General features: G+C 41.7%; 3 protein-coding genes across 4 annotated transcripts; 2 read left to right on the top strand and 1 right to left on the bottom strand.

Moving 5' to 3' along the window:
* Positions 1–453: 453 nt before the first annotated feature.
* mrpl24 (mitochondrial ribosomal protein L24) lies at positions 454–3,251 on the bottom strand. Its single transcript, XM_062529885.1, has 6 exons — positions 3,118–3,251; positions 1,907–2,094; positions 1,724–1,819; positions 1,412–1,515; positions 1,024–1,154; positions 454–818 (listed from the first exon to the last, which is right to left on the bottom strand). The coding sequence occupies exons 2-6, from the start codon at positions 2,087–2,089 to the stop codon at positions 682–684; spliced, it is 651 nt and encodes a 216-aa protein (XP_062385869.1). The 5' UTR covers positions 2,090–2,094; positions 3,118–3,251; the 3' UTR covers positions 454–681.
* Positions 3,252–3,437: 186 nt separating this feature from the next.
* Positions 3,438–10,719, top strand: prcc (proline rich mitotic checkpoint control factor). Its single transcript, XM_062529403.1, has 7 exons — positions 3,438–4,412; positions 4,507–4,554; positions 5,408–5,902; positions 6,329–6,406; positions 6,803–6,949; positions 7,706–7,771; positions 8,152–10,719. Exons 1-7 carry the CDS (start codon positions 4,098–4,100, stop codon positions 8,236–8,238), a joined length of 1,236 nt encoding a protein of 411 aa, XP_062385387.1. The 5' UTR covers positions 3,438–4,097; the 3' UTR covers positions 8,239–10,719.
* A 2,390-nt stretch (positions 10,720–13,109) lies between these two features.
* On the top strand, positions 13,110–21,990 carry mbpa (myelin basic protein a). Of its 2 annotated transcripts, XM_062529604.1 has the most exons (6): positions 13,110–13,391; positions 16,147–16,251; positions 16,560–16,589; positions 17,497–17,517; positions 19,214–19,315; positions 20,268–21,990. In XM_062529604.1, the coding sequence occupies exons 1-6, from the start codon at positions 13,272–13,274 to the stop codon at positions 20,316–20,318; spliced, it is 429 nt and encodes a 142-aa protein (XP_062385588.1). In that variant the 5' UTR covers positions 13,110–13,271; the 3' UTR covers positions 20,319–21,990. The 2 variants fall into 2 exon arrangements, with proteins under 2 accessions (XP_062385588.1, XP_062385587.1); XM_062529603.1 differs by lacking the exons at positions 17,497–17,517; positions 19,214–19,315 and having other exon boundaries at positions 13,115–13,391; positions 16,183–16,251.
* The last annotated feature ends 587 nt before the right edge of the window (positions 21,991–22,577 follow it).

Raw genomic sequence — 22,577 nt, forward strand, 5'->3', positions numbered from 1 at the left:
ATAGATCAGTAGAAACGAGCCCGAGGACAGAGGGTTGAGATTGAGAAGAGCCCCATCTACGGGACCCAGGTTCAAATCCCACCTGAGGTCAATTCCTGATCCCACCGCATCTCTCTCTCCCACTTACGTCACCTACTTGTCACTCTTTTCTTTCCTACCCAGCAAAAAATTAAAAGCCCAAGAAATATACTTAAAAAAAACACAATCAAACCACACCTGTTGCTCCACTGGAAATAAATAAGCTGGCTTAAGCGCCCTCCATTTATAATTTAAATTGAAATGTAATGACATGAAATGGGCTTTACTGTCGTTAGCCACAAAGATGGGTGACTGGGTGTTTAAACAAACCCTGACCATGATATTTGCTCATTGTAAACAAATGATTGGAATTAGTCAAACAAAGCAATGCAATGAGTAAATCATTAAATCTTAAATCATTCACTGGATCCAGGGCCTCATCACAAATTTAATATTATTGCAGCAGTCATTTGTGGAATAACAGGTACCCATCATGACAAGCTTTTTGACTTCACAGTCAGCTGATAAACACTATACAAACAAACATACCTATTAACAAGGATGTATGGAAAGAAAAAATACACGTATAAACACAATCCAACAGGTTGTCCTGATTAATGGAATTGATGATGCATTCTGGTGCCAATCCAACTTTGAGTCTCCTCAATACCAGTAGGACGTACGGGGCTTTCTGTTCTCTGTGACTCCCATGGCTTCCATGACCTCCTCCTCAAGGGTCTTCAAAGATGGGGAGTAGGTTTTCATCAGTGCGTCTTCAGCAGATGTGTCTTTAGGTCCATCTGAAGGAAAAGGAACAGAGGAGAGGCTCCACGTCAGCACAACATTGCTAATACGCTCTCCCCGTGCTTCAGCCTTAGTGGATTTTAAAGACACGGCAACTGCTTTCTGTTTAGTAGTGGTTGCTGATGGAATCAAGTCCTCGTTGCTGTTCATTAGACAAAAACAAGAGGGAAAGTCAGTCTTCCTAAAACACGTTGGGCTCACCCTTCCATTGCTCGGGGACGATCCCATCCTTCCGTTGGTAAGGAGGCTTGGGAATGATTCGTCCTGTTCTCAAGGACACTCGGACCTTGTCACCCTCTTCTGTGAACCTCCAGGCTACCTCTGTCACTTTCCTATTGAGTGGGGACAGACCAGAGAAATAGACCCAGCATCTCGTGTTACAGTTTTTATGGGAAATTGTGTGAGACAGTAGACTTTCTACAACTTCTACTGCATCATTCCACATCACCATCCATCATAATTCTAGAATAGGTATGAAAAAACACTATTGGAGTTCCCAGATGGGGACTGAGGATCAAATCAACACAGCATTCATTAGGTACAAATCCTATCTCTGGTTCGGATTCCAAGAGATTAGTAAAAGCATTACCTGTCAGTGGGGTCAATGAGGGAGATCTCACTTAGTAATAAGGGAGCCTCACTGGCTATGTAGGTACCCCGGTAATCTCCAGTCTTTCCAATGAATCTGTAATGCTGTAGGGAACCACACAAAGAGGTGCTATATGGAAACAAACTCTACAATATATTGACATTTCATTCAATTCAAATTCTCATGAAAAGTGTGGAAGTTCTCAAGAAAGCATGTTCACAAGTCCACATATAGACTGGTAAACTGTAATATAACTTACAGCACAGAAATTAACATAATACGTTTCACATGATAGTTTACTGGTTTACATACCACATTGAGTCCCTCCAAAATAACCCAGTTGCGAGCTCTGATCACCTCGACCACTTTGCCCTGCTTTCCTTTGTCCTTTCCAGCTAAAATCGCCACCTGGACAAAACACCAAAGACAGATCAGTCAAATCAGGCTTTCTCGTCAGTGCTGTTGAATGGGATTGTGACCTGATGTGAAACATACTGTGTCGCCCTTGAACACCGTCCACTCCTCGTTTGGAATTGTGTCCACAAAAACCTTTCTTCTGTGTGACCCAGGTGGGTTTCGTCTCTTTGCAGCAAAGGTCCAGGGTCTACTTGTTCCATGACGATAGTTGCGAGGCAAGGCCACTCTCGCGGCCATTGACAATAAGGCTGTAAGCTTCATTGTATCTGTGCAAAAATAATGTGTTACTTAGGAACGAACATGATAGAAAACAAAGTTTGAGTAGTTAGAGCAACATAACCTTTAAGTCACATACTGGACTCTCTGGTGATTGTTAATTGTGACTTTTAACCATTGCACCCTATTCTCTGATTACCTTCGTTCAGGCAGCTTCTTACCTGCCAATATGTGACTGAACTATTGTCTTGTTCAATGCCAATTTCAAAGATCGCTACTCTACTCGGACCATAACTTGGTGCTGTTTTCAAACAAATACACCACGTTGACTCTCAAACAGCCCGTTTCAATTCAATCTGTGTGATTGTGGTTTGAGGAGGCATTTAAGAATTTAAAGGCCTGCTTTGAGAGCACGGACGGGTAGACTTTAGTAGCCTGTCTGTTGGTGATGTGTCACTGACGATGCCCGGTGCCATTATTCATTATTGCTGTGTACAGTACTGTACTTTGTAATGTTATTGTCTTTGTCTTGTTGCTGTATGTTTATGATAGTGAATTGGTTTCCACTTTAAGGATTAATAAATGAATCCCCTCTTTGAGTGCATATAGTGCAATAGCTATTAAAGGGACATAAATAATATCATATGTATACAGTATACAGTACACCCTATCATGTGACTAACAACAGACACACAGCCCCAACATAACACAAAACACCAAACGTTGGCGTTACACAAGCCAATAATTTCAGAAGTCATGGTTCTCACTGCACTGCCAGGCTTGTCATCATCGGTAGGTGATGTAAAACGCAGCCAATACAATGTTGACAAAATCGATCTATGGAGAGCTGCGTTACTCAAGTAACTTAATAGACAAACTGACCCACTGACCCAAATTAGAAGACCTAGGATGTGTTAGAGAAGTGTAGAATGCATGGATTCAAGATGCGTGCTAATTTTCCAGTTAGCCTTTGATTAAGAAAGACTAACGTCATTACAGTGACATAACTGATTTTCATCATTTATTGTAAATGGCTTGACATTACGGAATAGCTAATAATTTATTCCACTTACCGGTTTATTTTACAGATCCAACCAAACCAGTTCAGAAAGATGCATTTCAATGTCAGCTAGGAGCGTGTACTACCGAGTATGTATTACATCCGGGTGAAATTGTCTATTGCGACATAAAAGTCGCAACAGACTCGGAGGCGGAAGACAAAGTTTTTAGAACATTTTGAACAAAACCCATATATACCTTGTGTGAGTTTAGAAAATGAAACATGAATATGTTCTACATACATACATCCTATGTAGTGAGTTAATAGTCTTCGATTGCACTTTTAATTTTACCTTAACTCTCCCCCGGATGTGAAATGTTTGTATTGCTTGTTGTAAGCAGCGTCCCATTTTGGTCTGGTCCCTGAAACTCGAATGGCCTAAAGAAGGAATGTTGTTTCTATTAAGAGGGTATTCTTTATAAAGCATATTTAAGCCAAGGTAATTCTGTGTGAACTAGGCTTTAACAGCAGTATATGTGGCAGACGCTGTAATGTGTTTTTTGACAGCTTTAGAATTAGCATGACTGACTTGACTTGCTAATGTTTTCCCAACAAGCTCGCTAGCTAGCTTGTTTCAAGTTTGTTATTTCGGCCACAGTATCCAGCTAACTACTTACGGTCGTATAAAGTCATTTAATCACGGTATAGTTTTGTACAGGTAAGACTTTATGCAATATTTTAGTGGTGTGCATTGGTATGTTTCGTTAGTTGCAACGGTGGCTAATTAGGCTTCCAGTTATCATATCGATTTAGGTAACGATAACTTGCAGAACACAGGTAACGTTAGCCTATCTACTGTCAGGCATATTATTATCGGATTGGTTATGAGCACATGATGGTTGTACAGTAGCGTTAAGTCTAACTTGCCCTGTTGTATTTAGGTCAAGCACAGGAATATCTGATAGGGTAAAGGCGCCCCTTGGTAAGGTCAAACCTTTTAGGTGCATCATAATATATGTTTTTGAAACAGTTAGAATTACCCTAACATCCACAATGTCTTTAGTAGCATATGGAAGTAGCGATTCTGACAGCGATTCAGACGACAAGCCCGTTAGTCGCCCAGCAATAAGCAAAGCTGGAGTGGGGCTGTTTTCAACCCTGCCGCCGCCGAAGAATGCTCTACAGCAGAGTGTCTCTAGAGGAAGTAACTTTTCTACAACAGACAATGGGTCGGACACTGTAACGCCAGGTTTTATCAAGAAACCTCAAAGCAATGTGGAAACGAAAGGTTTACTTTTTGATTTGCCGAAGCCCAAGAAGAGGACAGAGCCAGTAAAAATCACCATTCCAGACATAAAGAATGCTGACGTGAGTACTGGGGCAACATTCCTCACTGGGAATAGACCACTAGGCCTACTTGCTTTGTTTGCAGTATTATGATGCAGTATTTGTTTTTTGACAGTCTGACTCTGAGGAGGATGAACCTGTGAAAAGAAAGAGAATTCCTCAGGTAAGTCAGCTGGCTTTAAATGCAGCTTGTTCGGTCATACTGTTGTAGACTTGTTGGGGTGTGTCATAGAATTGATGGACAGTAAATATTGCTTTGTGTCATTAAATTAATGTATATCATGAACCATGGGATTGACTAGTTGTTATGTACTTGACTGGTTATGCACAGTTGTAACATCAGAGACGGCATTGGAAACAATTGCAGGGCCTTACGTTCTCATGTGCTATTTTTGAATCAGGCATGGGCAGGTGGAAATTTAGGATCTCTATGATAACAGATATGTTCCATGCTTTTAAGCCCTGCAGTTGTCATAATAGATTAGCCTGACGAGCCAGACCCACATCAAGATGTAGGGTCTGGACACTCACCGTAGACAGGGCGCAATCGGAGGGGTGGGATAAACAGTTGTCTTTCAAATTCCCTCCCCGCAATAGGATAACGCTAAACGAATCATCATCTTGTTTTCAAGTAGCAGGATGCGTAACCTTCCCTCTCCACGCAATAGGATAACGCTAAACGAATCATCTTCTTGTTTTCAAATAACAGGATGCGTTACCGTCGCAACTTCTGGTCGCATGTCAGTCACCATTATGTTAAGCCCACCCACCGACTCTATACACGCTGTGATTGGAACGCTGGTGCTGGGGGTTCTCAGCTCCCTGGCTCAATGGATCGTGCCTAGACTGTCCCGCCAGCCAAATTGCATTTGCTGCCGCTAGGGGCGTCTAGATTTCTAGGCTAATAATAGATGGGAATGCATATCAAGATGTCAATGTACACTGTATTTCTCAGACCTAGATGAATTGTTGATTTTAGTTTTCAGTCTTTAACTGTTTTGTTCTCCTCCTTTCAGGGCAGTGGACTATCCGCTTTGCTTCCACAACCCAAAAACCTGATTGTGAAAGAGACCAACCGTTCCTTAGTGCCACATTCCCTCACCAGGCACGCGGCCCCAGCCTCGCGGACTCAGACAGCCACCCCCAAGAGCTTGTCCAGCTCCACCAATGCTTCCCCCTCGGCCATCAAGGCCGCGGCCAAGTCCGCCGCCATGCTGCTCGCGAGACAGATGGCCGCCGACGAGGAGGGCAGCGACGACGAGCTGACCCCCGAGAACTACTTCTCCCTGGGCGAGAGCGCGCAGCCCCCCCTGCTGGTCCCCAAGGACGACACGCTGCCCTCCGGACTCCCCCCGCCCCCCGGCACGGAGAACGCCCCGCTGCAGTTTGGTGCCCGCCTGCCGGGTTACGGGGGCGAAGGTGCGGACTTTGATGTCCAACAGCAACAGGAGGCAGGCATTCAGCAGTACCAGGATCCGTCTGGGGAGCCAGGGGTGGCACCCGCCAGTGAGGTATCAGATGGGCTCCTTGCTGTAGTTTATATCTTTATACACTTCCCTCGCGTGTACAGTGGGGCTATAAGTGACCCCATTCAGCTTATATAGTTGGACCAGAGAGAGCACATTAAATATTATTTCATTACATCTCTTTGCCTGATGAGATGGGTGGGGTTGCTGCTATCATTCGAACTGCCAGCAGATGGCATGTATCGTAGGCCCTCTTAAGCCTGGGATTAAACTGTTGTCACCATCCCTTCCATGCCCCTTATACATACTTAAATGTGTACACACCCAGAGTGACTTGAAGAACCATTTGCCCATATATTAGTGACGAAAAGGCCTCTGTATTTGTACGGCTTACATGAGAATTATTTTTTTAGGCCTGATGGTTTTTCTGTTGTAGTATTGTGTCATGGTGATGTGCTGTGTTACCCGCAGGGCTACTATGCTGGTGGATACTATCCTGAAGCAGAGCCTGAACAGGCTGGATCATCCTCGTTGTTTGACGATGAGGCAGTAAGGACCAATATTCCGTCTCAATTGTGTCATTAGAATAAAAACACCATCATTACAAATATATGGAAAAACATTCTTGCCGGTAAATTTAAGAAGGGTATTTTTTGGGCTTCTAGATTTAAAAAATAGCATTGACCTTTGGATTATATCATTCTAACATTATAATAATATTAGTAGAGTTATCTAATACCTTCAGTGCAAACACACACACACACACAGTATTTTCACCATAGAAGATCATTATAAACATATGTATACCTGTGCTCTTTTTGTAGATGTATTATTCACACAAATTTCACAGATAGTTGGGTCAGGTTTTGCCTGTCTGTGTTCCTGAAGGACATGTCCACCCTGAACCCTGACCCCTGACCTCTGACTCCTGTGCTCTCGTTGTAGTTCCGGCGGTTGCAGGGCAAAAGGAATCAGGGCAAAGAGGAGGTGAAGTTCCTGGAAATCCGAGGTGATGACCAGCTCAGCGGGACTCAGCAGTGGCTGACGAAGAACCTATCGGAGGAGAAAGAGCAGCGCACGTCCTTCAGCAAGGTGAGGAGCCCTCACTGACTGTACCCTACTGTCCCTGTAATGTCCTTTATAATAGCCTAGGTGCACAAAAGGCTCTTCCTGTACACTCATTTATTTCCGGTGGAAATTAAACTGTTGTAACGGCATCTTCTGTTATATTATGCTTGTTAAATCTTCCACTCTGACACTGAATATCTTGTTCAACTAAAAATAACAATTTCAACACATATAAATATTTCTTTGTCGTAACGTGCTGATTCCCAGGTGCAGCATCCAACCGGGTCCATGTAGACACTAATTGCATTACCAATAGCGGCAGGCTCAAACACACCTGGCTCCATCGGAAACACACGAGCGTACAGAGAGCCTTTCCTGCACGTAGCCTATAGCAGGATGTGTTTTCACTCTGTACAATTTACTCTAGAGAATTGGTCTCTCGACCCACAGTTTGAAATCCCCCAATGAGCAAGTAGTGCATTGTTGTTGAGTTACTGGGGCTCTGGTTAGATGCTGGTAAATCATAAATAATTGTCTCCCCAATTAAGTAAAGGGACATTCTCATGGAGCCAAATATGCCCTTGTAATGGGAGTGCATGCCTGGAGACAATGTGACATTTTGATAGTATGGCCGTGTTGAGTTACGTTTTCATTAAACATTACGTTTATTGCTCTTAGACACTTATATGGCTATGCAATACACACCATTGTGTTGATGGTTACAAACTTCCGTCTTGACAAAGTTTAAATCAAACACTGTGTCCACTGTGTGCGTCATAGAAAAAGGGAGGACAACCTACTGGACAGCAGAGGCGCAAACACCAGATAACATATCTGATCCACCAGGTGAGTCCATAACCAATGTCTGCGATGCTCTTATGCTTAATGAAGGGAAAGGAAACATAGTTCAGGAGCTCTTGTTTGAGTCCACTCAGAGTTGTGTTGATGGTGATGTTACAGAGCTAGCAAGCTCACCTTTGCAGAACAGTTAAGCTGGCTTGTAAGGGCAGAATTGAAATTATTAAATTATTCATCAATTGCATAAGGAGTTAGATAGTGATGTTCCATCTTCGTTGTATTGTATCGGATCTGGAGTCATTTGGAGTACATGAGAAAGTCCACCTATTAAGATTGACCACAAGCAATAAACCCAAAATGTTCCATTACTATTTTGCCAGGTCAGCACCTAATAATTGTCATGAATTATATTCCTGTGTCAATCTCAGGCCAAGGAGCGGGAATTGGAGCTGAAGAACAACTGGGCTGACAACAAGCTCACCCGCAGGCAGACACAAGCTAAATATGGCTTCTGAGGCTGTGGAGGGCGGCAGCCGCAACGTACTTCCCTGTATAGCTCAAACAGCTCCACTGTCTTTCACTCCACACAGCGGGACACTGTGCAGGCCAGTGGAGGCATGCACTGTTTGTATGTGGTTAGTTTCAGTCCATTTTGAGTTACTTCCACTCCCTGGGTTTTGTCCTTTCGGAACTGTTCTTCAGCGTGTACGTACTGTGTGTCCATCTCCCCAGCCAAGGAGCTATTGTGAATACGCAATGAGGTCAGTTTTCACTTGGTTCGTGCATAATCATCTCATCTGAGAAGTCGTTGACTGTGAATTAATGGCATATTTTAAAGATGAACCCCCCCCCCAGTCCTTGTAATTGACATACACTTCACCTCTGTACATAAGAATGAACATTAAACCAAGGTACCGTATGATGTCATTTTCTTTGTGCAGAATAACATATTTGCACCATGCAGTTATTCCCTCCCCTTATTAGACCTTTCAACTTGTGTCAAATTAAAGAGAAACTATGCAGGATTGGCGATTTCATCTCCGGTTTCGCTTTTCGTTTTCGCTCGTTTTATGCTTGCATATTTCTCTGCAGAGCTTCCCCTACAGCTCTAGCGTGTATATTTATAAATATATAGGCTATATATATATATATATATATATATATATAAATAAATTGCAAGCGTGGTTCTTCTTGTTCCTTACGCGTCTCAGACTTCCAGATGTAAACAAGGAGCGATCGCCTCCTGCACAAACTGCAAGGTTGCAATAGCGGATAGGGACACTGGGGGCGGGAGGAAATATTACTGTTTTCGATCAAACTGGTCAGACAACGATTTCTAAGCGATTTTATGACTATGAAAAAGTTGCATAGGGTCTCTTTAAAGGTCAAGGGACAAAGCATACCAATTCCAATATCTTGCGACAAGAATACAAACATTGGTGTATGTTTTTATAGTTAACCCAAATGGTTGTTCCCAAGTGCTGAAGCTCAGACCACAAAACCAAACCATAATCATGTTTGCACCATCAATGTCCTTGATTACTGTTACCATGGCATAGGCCGTCCTGGAACCAAATGGATGTCTGCACAGGCAACACAGTTAGATTGTAGGGACTGTTGTTTGTCAGCATCTTGCTCAATCTGTCACCACAATAAGTTCTTATTTCCAAGTGTCCCTTTAACACTTCCACTTGCAAAATGGACTGGTTTATGCATTTCTCTAGAATTTGGCCTGAGAACTCACTGTATGAATCCTCACTCTTTTGTCCATCACATGTAGGGCTTGTTAACCTAGATTCACCATTTGAGCAGCTTTTAGTGATATTTAATTCTGTGAGTCCCAGGTGTGTGTGTGTGTGTGTGTGTGTGTGTACAGACACGGCTGAAAAATATCCTTGGATACGTGAAATAATAAAATAATCACTTAAATTCCCTGTCCATTCAAAGACATCTTACAAATCTCTTAAGCCTCTCCCTCTCTGCATCAGAAGTAGAGGTGACCAGTAATGCTCATCATGACTCAGAGCCTTAATGCAAGCAAATTTGTATTTCTCCCCACATCTTCATTTGTAAGTCCTATGAAATAGACACACCCATTACTTCTGAGGGTGTTTTATTGTCTGTTCATCCCTTGACCTCATAGACATTGTGTGCACTAAATGAAGGAAATGGCCCAGGCCCTGAAGTTATTGGCTGAAAGCACGAGAAACCTACATTAATCTACTGAAAAACTTTTTCAAAAATGAATTTCATATAGCCATTCCCTTGGCTTTGTGCTAGTAAATTATGTGTTATGTATTAGTGACTAAATTCCCTGTCGTCTCGACTCAACGCTCATGCAGTTTGAAGCAAAGGGTTGTGTTTGTGTGTGGCATCACAGATGCATTTGTCCACATGCACGAGCAAAATATCACAACTAATCCAGTTGAAATCATTATCATGTAAATTTATTTTAAGGTAATCTGAATGAAAAGTAACTTCTAGCAAACAAATCACCCCCCTTTTTAGCAAGGCCACACACAGAGCTTTTGTGACACATTAGCTCAGTGAGCCAAAGGCCTGTCCTTACATTGTTCCCTTTGGCGGACAAACAAATCTATGCTAATTCCACCATGGTAGCTAGCCAATGATTCCATCAACACTTGGCAAATCTTTTTCCTCTACTAGAGATACATATAATGCAACCGTTTGTGTTGCTTTGCAGCAATATGACTCCCTCGCCTTCTGCCAGCCATAGGCAGAGAATTTCATGATGTCAAACACGATAGATATTTACAATGGAATGTTTACCATTGCGGCAGAATGCGTGTATCTTTTTCATCAAGCTGCAACAATGTCCTTTTCAGGCAGAATGAACTTGGCCGACAGTGTAGAGCGTGCTGCTTAATTTAAATATCAATAGCATCTCATGCAGTTTCTTATCAGTATCAGTGTTTCATATCAATAAACTATTTTCTACTCACTGTTGCAAAATGTACAGGGCTTTTATGAACTGCTCATGTTTATAGAAAGTAAATAAAAAATGATGATGTGATCTAGTGGTATTATTGGCTTGCAGGTGTACAGTATCTAGTCCTGTCTACAATATTCCAAAAATAGATGATCTCTCCCAAAAAATCACTTCAGCCCAAATTGTAGTCAATGAATAGACCTTTGTTTGGAAGCACTCTTTTTTTTGTCATTTTGGCTGTTTTTGAGGAGGAAGGCAATGGAGAGGTCATGCCAACCAAGTAAAGTTCTTGTACATTGACCCATCATGCAGAATAACATGGCCCCGCTACCTTGCACTGTGACTCTCCCATTGCTACAATTCCTAGAAGAATCGCTTCCAGCTGCCGTGTGGGTGATTTGGCCCCGACTCCGCATGCCTCTCAAAGTAGGGGGCTACGGGCAACACTGGGCCCCACAGTTTAGCTCCATGGCTGCCATTGTCTTCCGCTGTGCTCCTCCTTGACCCCTGCCAAGACAACAAAGCCCCGCGTCTTCTGAGCACAAGGGCACGAACAGTGTGACCTGCCTACTCCCTGCATTCCTGCCGGCTATCTCCGCGCTGCCAGTGGGCGCTCACCAGAGGCGCGGCGGGGCTTACAGATCAGCCTCTGTGGATGCGGCGTGATGGACAAACAACGGCCCGGATTCCAGCAACGGGCTTCAGAATGAACCGCAGTTGTTGGGGATCGCCCATGCTCGCCATACGGTATGGTGCATGTAATGAATGCATCCGCTGAGGCCTACCCATGCAAATGGGAGAGCAAGCAGGATAGATTGAATTTGTGCAAACATACTGGTGGACTTTAGGTGTTTTTTTCTGTCATTGGCAGGTAGCTATTGAGCTGCATTGGGTGCCCAGTATTTTAGGATGCCCTTTCATGCAACACTGGACGACCTACCCGTAATTACCTGAATTGACACTGAAGCCAAAGTCCTGCAACAAAAACTAGACGCATAGACAAACAAGAATACTGAAATCCATCTTTTGAGTTGCAGGTTGACATAAAATTCTTTTATTTATTTATTTATTTATTTTTTAAACGGTTTTAAAGGACGTCTCTGTCACTCCGCCTATTAGAGAACCGTATAAACTTTTGTTTCAGATCATAATGCCAATTGCAAATGTAATTGCACAATTGGACAATTTATTCCCTACACTGGACTATTTTAACGTTCATTCTCATTGTAACTTTCAAACTACAAATGACTGTACTGTAACTGACCCAAGGCAGATGGGTTGGGCCCTTGAGTCGTGGGTCTGTCTGAGGTTTCTCCCTATATGTATCTCCAATTCTAGGGAGTTTTTCCTTGCCCCTGTTACTCATGGGCTCTCTTTGAATGTCTAACACTCTGTAAAGCGCCTTGAGACATGTGTAATGTATTGGCGCTCTATAAGCGACATTAAATTGAAATTGAAATTGCAGGGCTTTATGGTAAGAAGTCAAAATAGCTTCCCTTCAAATGTTTGGTATTATATTTTATTACTCGCAAAAGCCGAGCTTGAGATAGCCTACATCAGGAGATGACTCGTATGTGGCCCTTGGGTTTGTTTTTGACAAATGGAAGCCATCTTTCAAGGGGAACTCCATCAATATTCTAGCAACAGGCCAAGATAACCACACTACAAAAGCCAACTGAGTTGAAAATATTTGTATGCTGAGCTATTAGACTCACAGCATAACACCACACAAGTCACTTTGTTCTCTGTTCCCACTGATCCCCTTTCAAAAAGCCTCCATGTTCATTTATAAACATCACAAATTTCTTTCAGTGGCATAACATATCATTGAATTTCAGGATATTGTCACAGAAAACCATAATAGTTTGATAAATAATGACTGATATACTGTAAGTCTTCCTCAAATCCAAATATATTTATTAATTAAATAGATTGTGACCTTGAAGGACCTCGGCCATTGTCATTTTTGGACAACCCCATGACAGAATCTCTCTGTATTCAGCAGTACTGTAGCACCACTGTATAGGTCAGTGTATTCTTAATATGCAAATCAATTCACGTTGACCTGAACTTAGAGCATGAAACATCTATAAGTCACATCAAAATGTAATCTATTTGTGAAATAGGTAGAAATCATCCGCTGACAATGGCTCTTTTGTGCTATGGGACTGTTTTGCATTGTGGCCAGGTTCTTGCGCATAGACAGGCCTTGTTTATTTGAAGCAGATGCAGACCCGTCGAACAATGGCTTCCCCTCAACGGACGGCAGTGACAGACTCGAGAGGTCACAGGCTCGGAGGGTCCAAAGACTGCTTGGCACAACAGGACCACGCCCACCACTGATGTAGCCCCGTGGACCCACCTCATCTCCCATGATGCTTTGCCACTGTGGGGTGTGTGTGTTGGGGGAGATGTGGAGGGGTGGGGGGCATATCTTCAAAGACCAACTCTCAGCCCTGGGTGAGTTGAAGTTGAAGCGACAGAGGACTGTGGGGGATTTATAGGACTGGTGTGGCAGTGTGGAACGTACCCAGGGCTCCAAGAACCTCCAGCTGTTAGAAGACCTGTAGCCATCCAAGCCAGACGAACAGATTCAGCATGGCCACTGCAAGCACCTCAGGTCAGAGTGCCTTTGGACTGGGCAGGAAAAAGAAGGCTCCCGGGCTCCTGGACCAGATTGGCAAATTCTTTGGAATAGACAAGAAGAAAAGAGGCAAGGTAAGTCTCAAGGGGTCTTGGTTATGTGGAGAGGATGGTGTTCAAATGCTGCTCCATACTTGCAGTGCATTAATAATGCATTAACTGAGTTTGAAGAATGTATTATTTCAATTCTGAAAAAAAAAAAAAAGATTCAGAGGAGGCTATAATTGCACTCATTTAAGTTTTGAATTGGCTGAATTGAACATAGGCTATTTCAAGAAAGGTTCTTATGAGTTCAAAAATGCCTTATAGCATCTAAAAAGGAATAATTGCTGCCTTGTGTGTGGAGGACATGAAAAGTGGCATGCCATTTAAAAGCCACATGCATTTCTGTTTGAGACAGTAGACGGCTGTGGCTTAATTGGCCTGTGTGCGGTAATGCAGACATGGCAGAAAAGCTATTGTACATGAACTATGAGTTCATGTCGCAGTCAAAATAGATGAGCTAACCTCTTTTAAAACGTCATCAGCCGAATGTGTCCCTCCAGTGTGTCCAATTGTGTCACTAAGTGGATGATGACACCCGTTTTAGTGACTTAATCAAAATGTGCAGAGAGAGAGAGACATGAAATGAGGACATGGTGAATGTGGGACTGGTGATCTGTGGTTGCCCCAGGGACAGGGAGAAGAGAAGCTCTGTTTGATTGTAATGAACAAAACGTCACCATGCTGTGTGTGTTTTACTTGCCACATCAGTGCAATTGATGGAAAATAGTGCAATTGATAGCGCAATACTGCACTTAAGGAATGCGATCAGATTTATTAATGTAGTGATGTTTAGGTCAGTCAGACCTTCACTGGAGTGTTTGTCGGAGTAGTTGCCACATCATGGCATCAAAGCCAACTGGAATAACTTAGAGAAACCCCCACATTTGGTGTATTTTCACCAAATAAAGCAAGCAATTGCATTACCCCCAAAGCTTTTGGTAAATGCTTGAGAAGTAGTGGTATATCTCTCTGGAAAGGACATTTTTAGACATTATTTGTATGTGCAGAATAATTGTTGCAGCTGTGGGTGTATTATCAAGCCATTATTTCTCTGTTGGAAGGACCAGTGTGTCATGTGCAAAAATGTTTTGCGTGTGGGAGGGAAGTTATGCATTACAGAGAGGAGAGTGGCTATGAGCACACACACATCAATCATGTTTCAGTGACAGGAACAGAATATACTCAAACTCAGTTCATTGGTTATTTTAGGCTTTGTTATAATTCACTATTCTGCACAGTTGTGACCTTAACATGCATGCTCAACAATATGTCTCTTTGGGAATTTCTCTTTTGGGAATTTCCAATGTGAGCAAACTTAGGACCAGCCTGTGAAGCCCACTACTGTGTCAAACTAGTTGTGTTCATGGGTGTGGCCAACAACACATAGCAGTACCTTTACTTCCACACTGCCCTATTGTTGTCTAGATTCATAGGTTTATTTTGGGATGTGAGGACAGCAAACAGTAACTAATGCTGGACTATGCGTCACTTGGACTATGATCAACGTGTAGGTCATATCTAGCATCACTGCTTGCACTTGTTTGCCAAATGGACTTGGTGTCCGTGCAGAGCGTGAACGGGTGTGTATGACATCTGAGGCATTGGGAGGGTCCCCTCTAGGGTAAGACATGACAGCATTGGGAGAGCCTCGTTCACAGTGCTGGGCTGTTTGCCCAACCTGTTGCCACAGCGCCAAAGGGTTTATGTGAGGACTGGAGAATGACATAGATATAGTGTAATGGCCCATAGTCTGTGTAGTGGTTCAGTGTGTGGATGCATTTATCTGATCTATTTGTGTATTTGCCCATGTATAGCATAGATTGAGTGCCCACTAAGTGGTGCTTTAAATAGTCTTTTTTTTTTGGAAGGAATGCAGATGTAGTGCTGATACAAAAAGAGATAAACTACCACAATTCTGCAAAGCTTCACCAATCCTTGAGTCCTTACTAGAGCAATGGTCAATGCATATGTTAATGGGTTAATGTGTACAAAAGAATGTAATTTTTTTTTCAGATATTTTAATATGCATACTGAGGATGACACCTTTAAAACATCCTTCCATATTACCATTCTATATCATCATATTAATGGAGATACTCATATTGATAAAAGTGTTCCCCATAGCAGCAACACTTAATGTAAATTGAAAAATCCTCATCTTTGTACAGTAAGATGCTAGAGACAATGCAACTGATGGTCGGTCTCATGATCACCTCTCGTGGGTGCTGACTTTCTGTGCATGTCATCACAAAAATTCTAGTGGGTGTTGCAGCTTCCGAATAAATCTTTTCTATGGACGAACCCCACCCATGAACTACATTCAGCTTCCCACTCAAAAAATTCTCCCTCATGGCCTCTCTATCTATCCATGACTTTCTATGGCATGAGCACTAGGGGGCACCAGTAGCGTTAGTGGATGTCTAACGCACATCATAATCAAATGCACATAGATGTCTTGACTAGATTGCAAACTGTGTTCAGAAGCTTTGCTAAATAGAGATTATGTGACAAACACTCACGGGGCATATTGGGTCTTAAAATACCCCCTACCCTTACACGTTTATGTACTTGTTTTTTTTTTGTTTTGTTTTTTTTAAAAGAGAAGTATGTCATCATTACATTTGCTGACATACAGTGAAGTGATCATAATGTGCATAACCATGTAACTGTGACTAAAGTTAATTTACATGTTTTACAGGAGCATAATGTGACAATGGCATGTCCTCTCTGTACGCACGACAATCTTACCTTTTAGGGGTTTTAAGTGATACTATTTTACTTTAAGGGGTCTTTCCGTGGTCACCTGTCATCTTCACCCCAGAGGCCACAGCACTCCTCATCTCGTCGTCGTGCAGATGAAAATGTGGTGGTACACTTCTTCAGGAGCTTTGTGAGTGAACCCATACTGTGCACTCTGTACAATAAATCCAAAGATTTCTGTGCTTATGATGGTGATAAAATGGCTTGAAAGGGCATACATTTTATACTGTGTAATAAGTATGTGATATAAGTATTTGACCCAGTATCATCAGTATGAAGTCATATTCAATAGTTTTGAACATGGCATAGAAATGTGTATTTACATCCTACCTTATGTGTAATAATAATGTCTGTGTTATGAACAAATGATGAGTGAGAGTGAGGATTTTTATGACGTTGTTAGATGGTATTTCATGGATTTGTTTTTCCTTTTTATAGGTGTCTTCATCCCCCCGTCCAAGGTCAAGGGTAAGTAATGTGTCCCTCACAAACACTCATACACTGTTGACATTGAAGAGCAGCCACACCCAATTATGATTTAATGTGACTAAAAGGTGTGGTTTGTAGATTTCTGATTAAATAACATAAAAATAAATTTCATACACATTCTCTTACAACAATGATAACTAAACAGGCTAGATTCAAATATAGAGATCATGTGCTCCAGTCATCTGTTTGATTTGGGTGTTTTATTGATTTAATATTGTGTAATGTGTGATTGTCATAATGTACAATAATACCAGTGAACACAATCTTTCCACTTTTCTTACGAATTGCACCTTGTACATTTTGAAACATTTCCCCAAACAATAATCTGCACCATTTTATAGTTTAAGATGACCACCAATCAGAGAGTAATGCATAATGCTCACTCAAATTGGGATTCTATCTGTGATAAGAGTCTAAAGCATAAGTCTAAACCCTTTTGAGAGCATAACTTTTTTTATCTGATCATTTCTTTAACAAAGCCCTTAGCTTTTTGCGCCACGGTGCTGGTATGAATAGAACAGTTCCAGGGCTTGTGGACAGAAGGGAAAAGGAAATGCAAAACAGATTTGTGAATCTGACTAAAAAGTAGAAGACCATACTACTGTTGAAGGTTGGCTCTCACACGCAAAACTGGTTCTATTGTGTTGATGTGCATGCCAATTGAACAAAGGTGTTAGAAGGCACGGTATAACTCTACTTGCAAATAATCCTCTCAAAGATATAGTACTAGTGTAATCTTGTGAGCTTGTTGTTGAACTTCTTGGATGTTTCTGGACAAATCAACTCTCACTGACATTATTTAGCAGGACCCAAGAGCCTTCATTGCTCAGTTCTTCATTGCTGTGGTGACCTGACTCATCATGTTCTTATCTCTTGTGTCCTTTAGTGGAGAGAGCTGCTGAGTTTGGTATGTCGAGTGTGATTTGGACTAAAAACCCTATTCCATTCACAGCCCTGAGTGTGACCAGTTTCTGACAAGACCCTTCCTGGCCCCTTTGTCTTGTCTCTAATGACGGTGTTGTCTTCTCCTTTAATGACTTTTGATGTTGCTTCCCCTCCTGTCTGATTCACTGCTTGTGTGCCATCTCCATCTGATTTTCTCCTGTTTACTCAACCAGGTCAGGGGAATTATTACACATTTCCATTACAAGGGGTGAACCCAGACCAACCTGTTAGCAAATTTGAATTTGGATATAGTCTGTATCAGTATATATCAGGCTAAATAAATGCATCTTGGTATTCCCCCCAAAGAGTACAGACATTAATGTTCAATACTTGGACAAATAGAGTGCTCTATTGTCAGGAATATCATCCCTGTCCTTTAGGTATCATGTTAGAATATTCATGTTAGGATGTTGCCTTAGGTTGTAAAACGTTGTATAAGATATAGATGGCAGACATTCGGCTGAACTTCACTGCTTTGTTGTCACAGCTAGCTAAGAAATTGCCCCCCTGGAATTGACGCCCTGATACTATGACACCAGAACAGTTGTCTGTCTTTTTTTCTGACACGACGATCCAGAACGAGTGTGTGCTTCTGGATGGCTTTGACACAGCGGAACTTTTTATGCACCGCACCCGGTAAAGCATTTTCTCTCTTAGGGTTCCTGACTCCTGTGTCCCTCCCCTCCTACTCTCTCCCTACACCCTAACAGCCTCCTCTTCTTGTTCTGTCAGACTTCATTTCAACAGTATGAACATACACTGAAAGCAGTCAAGGATGCTTGATTGAGAAATGTAGCAAGTTAAAATGGACCGAATTAGAACTGAGACGGCATTAAATAGTGGGGGGCCTATGTGTTCATACATGTTCATGGGTAACCCCTCAGTTTGTTGGTTAGTTTGTTTGTCAGTGTGCTGTGTTGGTAATGTTGAAATGGAGTCCTTAATGTTGACTGATGCCTCTCTGTCCTAACCACCATCAACTTCTTGTGGCTGGACATAGCTTCCCTTGAGCTATACAAACTTCGTCTGTTTTACCTGCATGCATTAACAGTCCCATTGGGGAACATGTCTTTCTCTCTTCCCTGTTTGATCATAATAATATTGACAGATTCCAGTCCAGCATTGATTGTCAATTCTCAATGCTGTAATTTCTGTTGCACTGAGTAAATGAACAATGACCAAGAAAGTATGGATGTTTTCATGGTACTAGTAATTTCTTTTATGATAAAATAGACTATGTGTCCTAGATGTTGTTTTGGATTAGGGAGAAAAGTGAAAATATTGATATAGCATATTACATTGTTATGTTGTGTTATTTCTGAGATGAGAACTACTGTAGCACTGACTGTTCTGCTTTAGTCATTATACTGTAGCAGAAACTGTTCAATTTACAAGGTCAAATAGTTGGGTATGGGTGAGGTCTGCTTGTTTACATGCTATTACATGCACTTACGACACACACTTCCACCACCCACTGTAAAAGATGATAAATCATCTAAAAATAACTTTATCTGACTTAATATTAATAAATAGTTTTATCTTTTGTTTGGAAATGTAGTCCATTCTGGACAAGCACATTCGCATTCATGCACCCGCCCACACACACACACACACACACACACACACACACAGGTTCTGATTAGGGGCTATTTCTTCAGGGGGGCCCTAAGTCCTCGACGTCGCGCGCTGCAGAGAGCCTACGATCGCCACGCAGACGACGCCGAGACCAGAGCAACACACTCTCCCGAATCTTCAACCTGGTGAGACTTACAGGCTGTCAGGCCATGGGACCCCAAAGCCCTGCCCTTAGTTCACACTGCTGGCCATCTGGCTGTCTCTGCTAGTCCTACCTGGGTCTTGGCAGTGGTGACTGGCATTACCATTGTATATCAGTTAAACTTTGCCCATTCTCTGTGACTGACATGTAACTTCAAATCATGACACAAATCATGCCCCAGAATTTCAATTTTGCGGCATCAGTGCATAACTGAATCACTCTACTTAAGAAATGGTGTATACATAGTATAAATTGAATCTAATCTGTGTAATCTCTCACCAAAGACATGATTATTAATGACAGCACTACCCAGTACTACTGTGTCAAATGTTAATATGTAGTATGTTGCTAATAGTGCCAATTGGTGGGCAAAATAAACTAGTGAGTCATATGCAGAGTTGTATTATCCATTTAAAATAACAATTCTGCACTTTTCATGCCATTTCATAACACCATTAGTGTGGTTAAAGCCATTTCCTCAGCTGCTTTACATCAGTGGTGCTTCCTTAACCTATTGAATTTTACAGGTGTTACAACATTGCTATGGACTTAAGCTGGCAATAACAATTTGTTTTGTAAAATGTCACTGAGTTGCCTGTCTTACTCAGAGAAGAGCCTGAAGGGCTAACGAAGAGCTTGACACTTTGCACACAAATTGTCAAATGAGAATGGCAATGGAGCAAAACATCCCTCATAACTAACAATATGACAATCCTTATATAAGAGTGAAATGTAACATCTTTCCTTTCCCCTTATGCCTGAAATCTCTTTTATGTGCTCTCTCTCTCTTTTACTCTGGACTCCTACGCGGGGAATTCAGACAAGACAGGAGTTCCATTTAAGTGCTTATTTGAGTGTCTTAAGTGAGCTGAATGCATCCCCACCCCACCCCCATCTCTCTGTGAGTGAGACTGAGTATGTTGCTTCACCTGCAGGGAGAGAGCCGATCCCGCTCCCCCCCTAAACGCTGGAGCACCATCTTCTGAGCCCCCAGTGAACGACAGGAACACGGACGAACGTGTGAGAGAGCGCAGAGGCGGTGATGAGGATGACGATGACGAGGAGAAGAAGGAGAAGAAGAAAGGAGACGGCTGTTTGACTGACTCAAGTTTTGAAGAGATTAACAGACTAACGCCTGCCACCATTGCTTCTGTAGGACACAATCTAAGCAGTTAATTCACATGTGTGACAAGAAAACAAATGCAACTGTTTGTCCGTGCTAGAGGAACACTTCTAGTATCACTTTATTCATTTATAAGGTGTAACCGTATATTTATTTTCACAAAAAGCCTCCAAGTGTGCTGTGATAGTTTAGTGATGTTTGAAGTGTTGAAATGCAAAAATAAGGAAAAATCTACTGAATACCTTTCAGGTCAGCATTAGACTACAGCCCCTGTAGCCTAGTAGTCCATCTTAATTATCACTAAACTGACAACTGTGGAAGGCTTTAGACTCATCTGGTTGACCCTTCATCTTATTTTAGTACAACTCAGTAAGACCACGCCTGGAATCTGATCACCATACATACAATATGAGTAGCTAATATTTCTCATCTAAATTTCTTCCCAGACTAAATATGTGAAGCGACTGTTGATATGTGTGAATATGCCTCACTCTGCAGAACCTGCTCAATCTGGAGGATCTTGATTTTTGTTTTGTGGGTGTCTCTTGTGTCTATGTGTGTGTGCGTGTGAACGTGGTCTCCAAAAAGTTCTTTTTTTTTTGTATAAGGGCTTGTGTGGGCTTCCTTTAAAAATACAACGAGAGAGCAGGAAGTTTCTTCAAAATCTAGAATTAGCCATTCTTTTACTTAACAAATTGAAATGTATCGTGCCTAATTGAAAAACCTAAATCCCTATCCATATAGAGTGTTCTGAATAACACTGCATGAAATGTGCCCTTCCATTGAACTGCTGATACAAAAGCCTGCACAGTGCACTAAATGGCGTCTGTACACGTTTAAAATGTACAGGTTATCTGTAGGAATTCAACCACGTCATTAAAACCACCATCAACCACGTTTAGGGTGGTTAAATGTTTCAGCTGAATTCCGTCAATTTAATTCACGTAACCACTTCAGACCTAGTAGCTATATATCACCTCTATATGGGACGTGGAATTGTTTTACATTGCCTAACTATTCTTTATTAGTGTTTCCATGTGGAAGTAAAAATCTGTGAGTTGAATGGTGGCACCAAAAGCCAGAGAAGGGAAAAGAAAAAGGAAAGTTGCCGAGAGGTTCATGACGATGGAAGAAACGGTGTTGTGTTGGTGAAGAGGGACAGCATACATCTCTGAGGTTCTTTTTGCGATTTTTAAGATGATCTATTTATCCTTGCATGTATTATTATTATTATTATCATTATCATTATTATTATTATTGTTGATATTTTGTCCTGTGGCTGTTGTTCGGTTTTTAATTTCCATGTATCTGTGCATGTAGTCGTTTTGAACAAGTTGAGTAGTGTTAAAAATCTAAATTGTTATACATGTTGGTGTCAAATCTGTCATAAACTTGGTGCTAGCGATGCAGCATACAAAAATGCAAGATTAGTTATAGCAGTGTCTGTATTATTCTGTACATTTCATAGTGTTACAACTTCAACCAATACCTAATGGTCTACTTAACTTGAAATAAAGATTTGGAACATACTCTTATCAATGCCTTTATGTTGATTTTTGAAACATAATGAACAAGATGATGATGATGATGATGTCCGAGAAGGGCTAATGATGTACTTTTTTAAAGACACCTAGAAATATGTCATGCAAAAAGACTTCATCATAACGACATACACTCTTAGAATAAAAGGTGCTATATAGAACCAAAAATGGTTCTATATAGTTATGGTTCATGCATGCTTCATATGGCACCCCGTAAAGGAACCCCTGTGTTCTTTAAAGCCTGCATGGTTCTATATAGCACCCCAAGAACCCTTTACACTGACAAGATTTGGGAAAGATTCTTGAAAGACTGTAGTCTTTTTACTAATGCCCCTCATTCAAGCTTTACTAAAAAAGACTACAATCTTTTAAGAATCTTTCCCAAATCTTGTCAGTGTAAGGTAGGCTTTATAGGTGCCACAGAGACTGCATGGCACCTAAATCCATTCAACTAGTGTATCCCACCAACAGAGGACACCACTGAGTGAAAAGAATTTGTTGAGCAAGATTGACACACGAGACATCAGCAATCTAGAAATCCTCTTGCAGTGTCTTTTGTCACAGCTAGTGGCCATGCATTT

The sequence above is a fragment of the Sardina pilchardus genome, chromosome 24, assembly GCF_963854185.1.
Source record: "Sardina pilchardus chromosome 24, fSarPil1.1, whole genome shotgun sequence".
Classification (NCBI taxonomy): domain Eukaryota; kingdom Metazoa; phylum Chordata; class Actinopteri; order Clupeiformes; family Clupeidae; genus Sardina; species Sardina pilchardus.

Coding starts and splice junctions, on each gene's coding strand:
- mrpl24 (XM_062529885.1), bottom strand. CDS start 2,089: ATGAAGCTTACAGCCTTATTGTCAATGGCCGCGAGAGTGGCCTTGCCT. Junction 1,820..1,906: donor CGGTGTTCAAGGGCGACACA/GTATGTTTCACA, acceptor TGTTTTGTCCAG/GTGGCGATTTTAGCTGGAAA. Junction 819..1,023: donor CGTCCCCGAGCAATGGAAGG/GTGAGCCCAACG, acceptor CTTTTCCTTCAG/ATGGACCTAAAGACACATCT.
- prcc (XM_062529403.1), top strand. CDS start 4,098: ATGTCTTTAGTAGCATATGGAAGTAGCGATTCTGACAGCGATTCAGAC. Junction 6,950..7,705: donor AGCGCACGTCCTTCAGCAAG/GTGAGGAGCCCT, acceptor TGTGCGTCATAG/AAAAAGGGAGGACAACCTAC. Junction 7,772..8,151: donor TAACATATCTGATCCACCAG/GTGAGTCCATAA, acceptor TGTCAATCTCAG/GCCAAGGAGCGGGAATTGGA.
- mbpa (XM_062529604.1), top strand. CDS start 13,272: ATGGCCACTGCAAGCACCTCAGGTCAGAGTGCCTTTGGACTGGGCAGG. Junction 16,590..17,496: donor CCCCCCGTCCAAGGTCAAGG/GTAAGTAATGTG, acceptor TGTGTCCTTTAG/TGGAGAGAGCTGCTGAGTTT. Junction 17,518..19,213: donor GGAGAGAGCTGCTGAGTTTG/GTATGTCGAGTG, acceptor CTATTTCTTCAG/GGGGGCCCTAAGTCCTCGAC.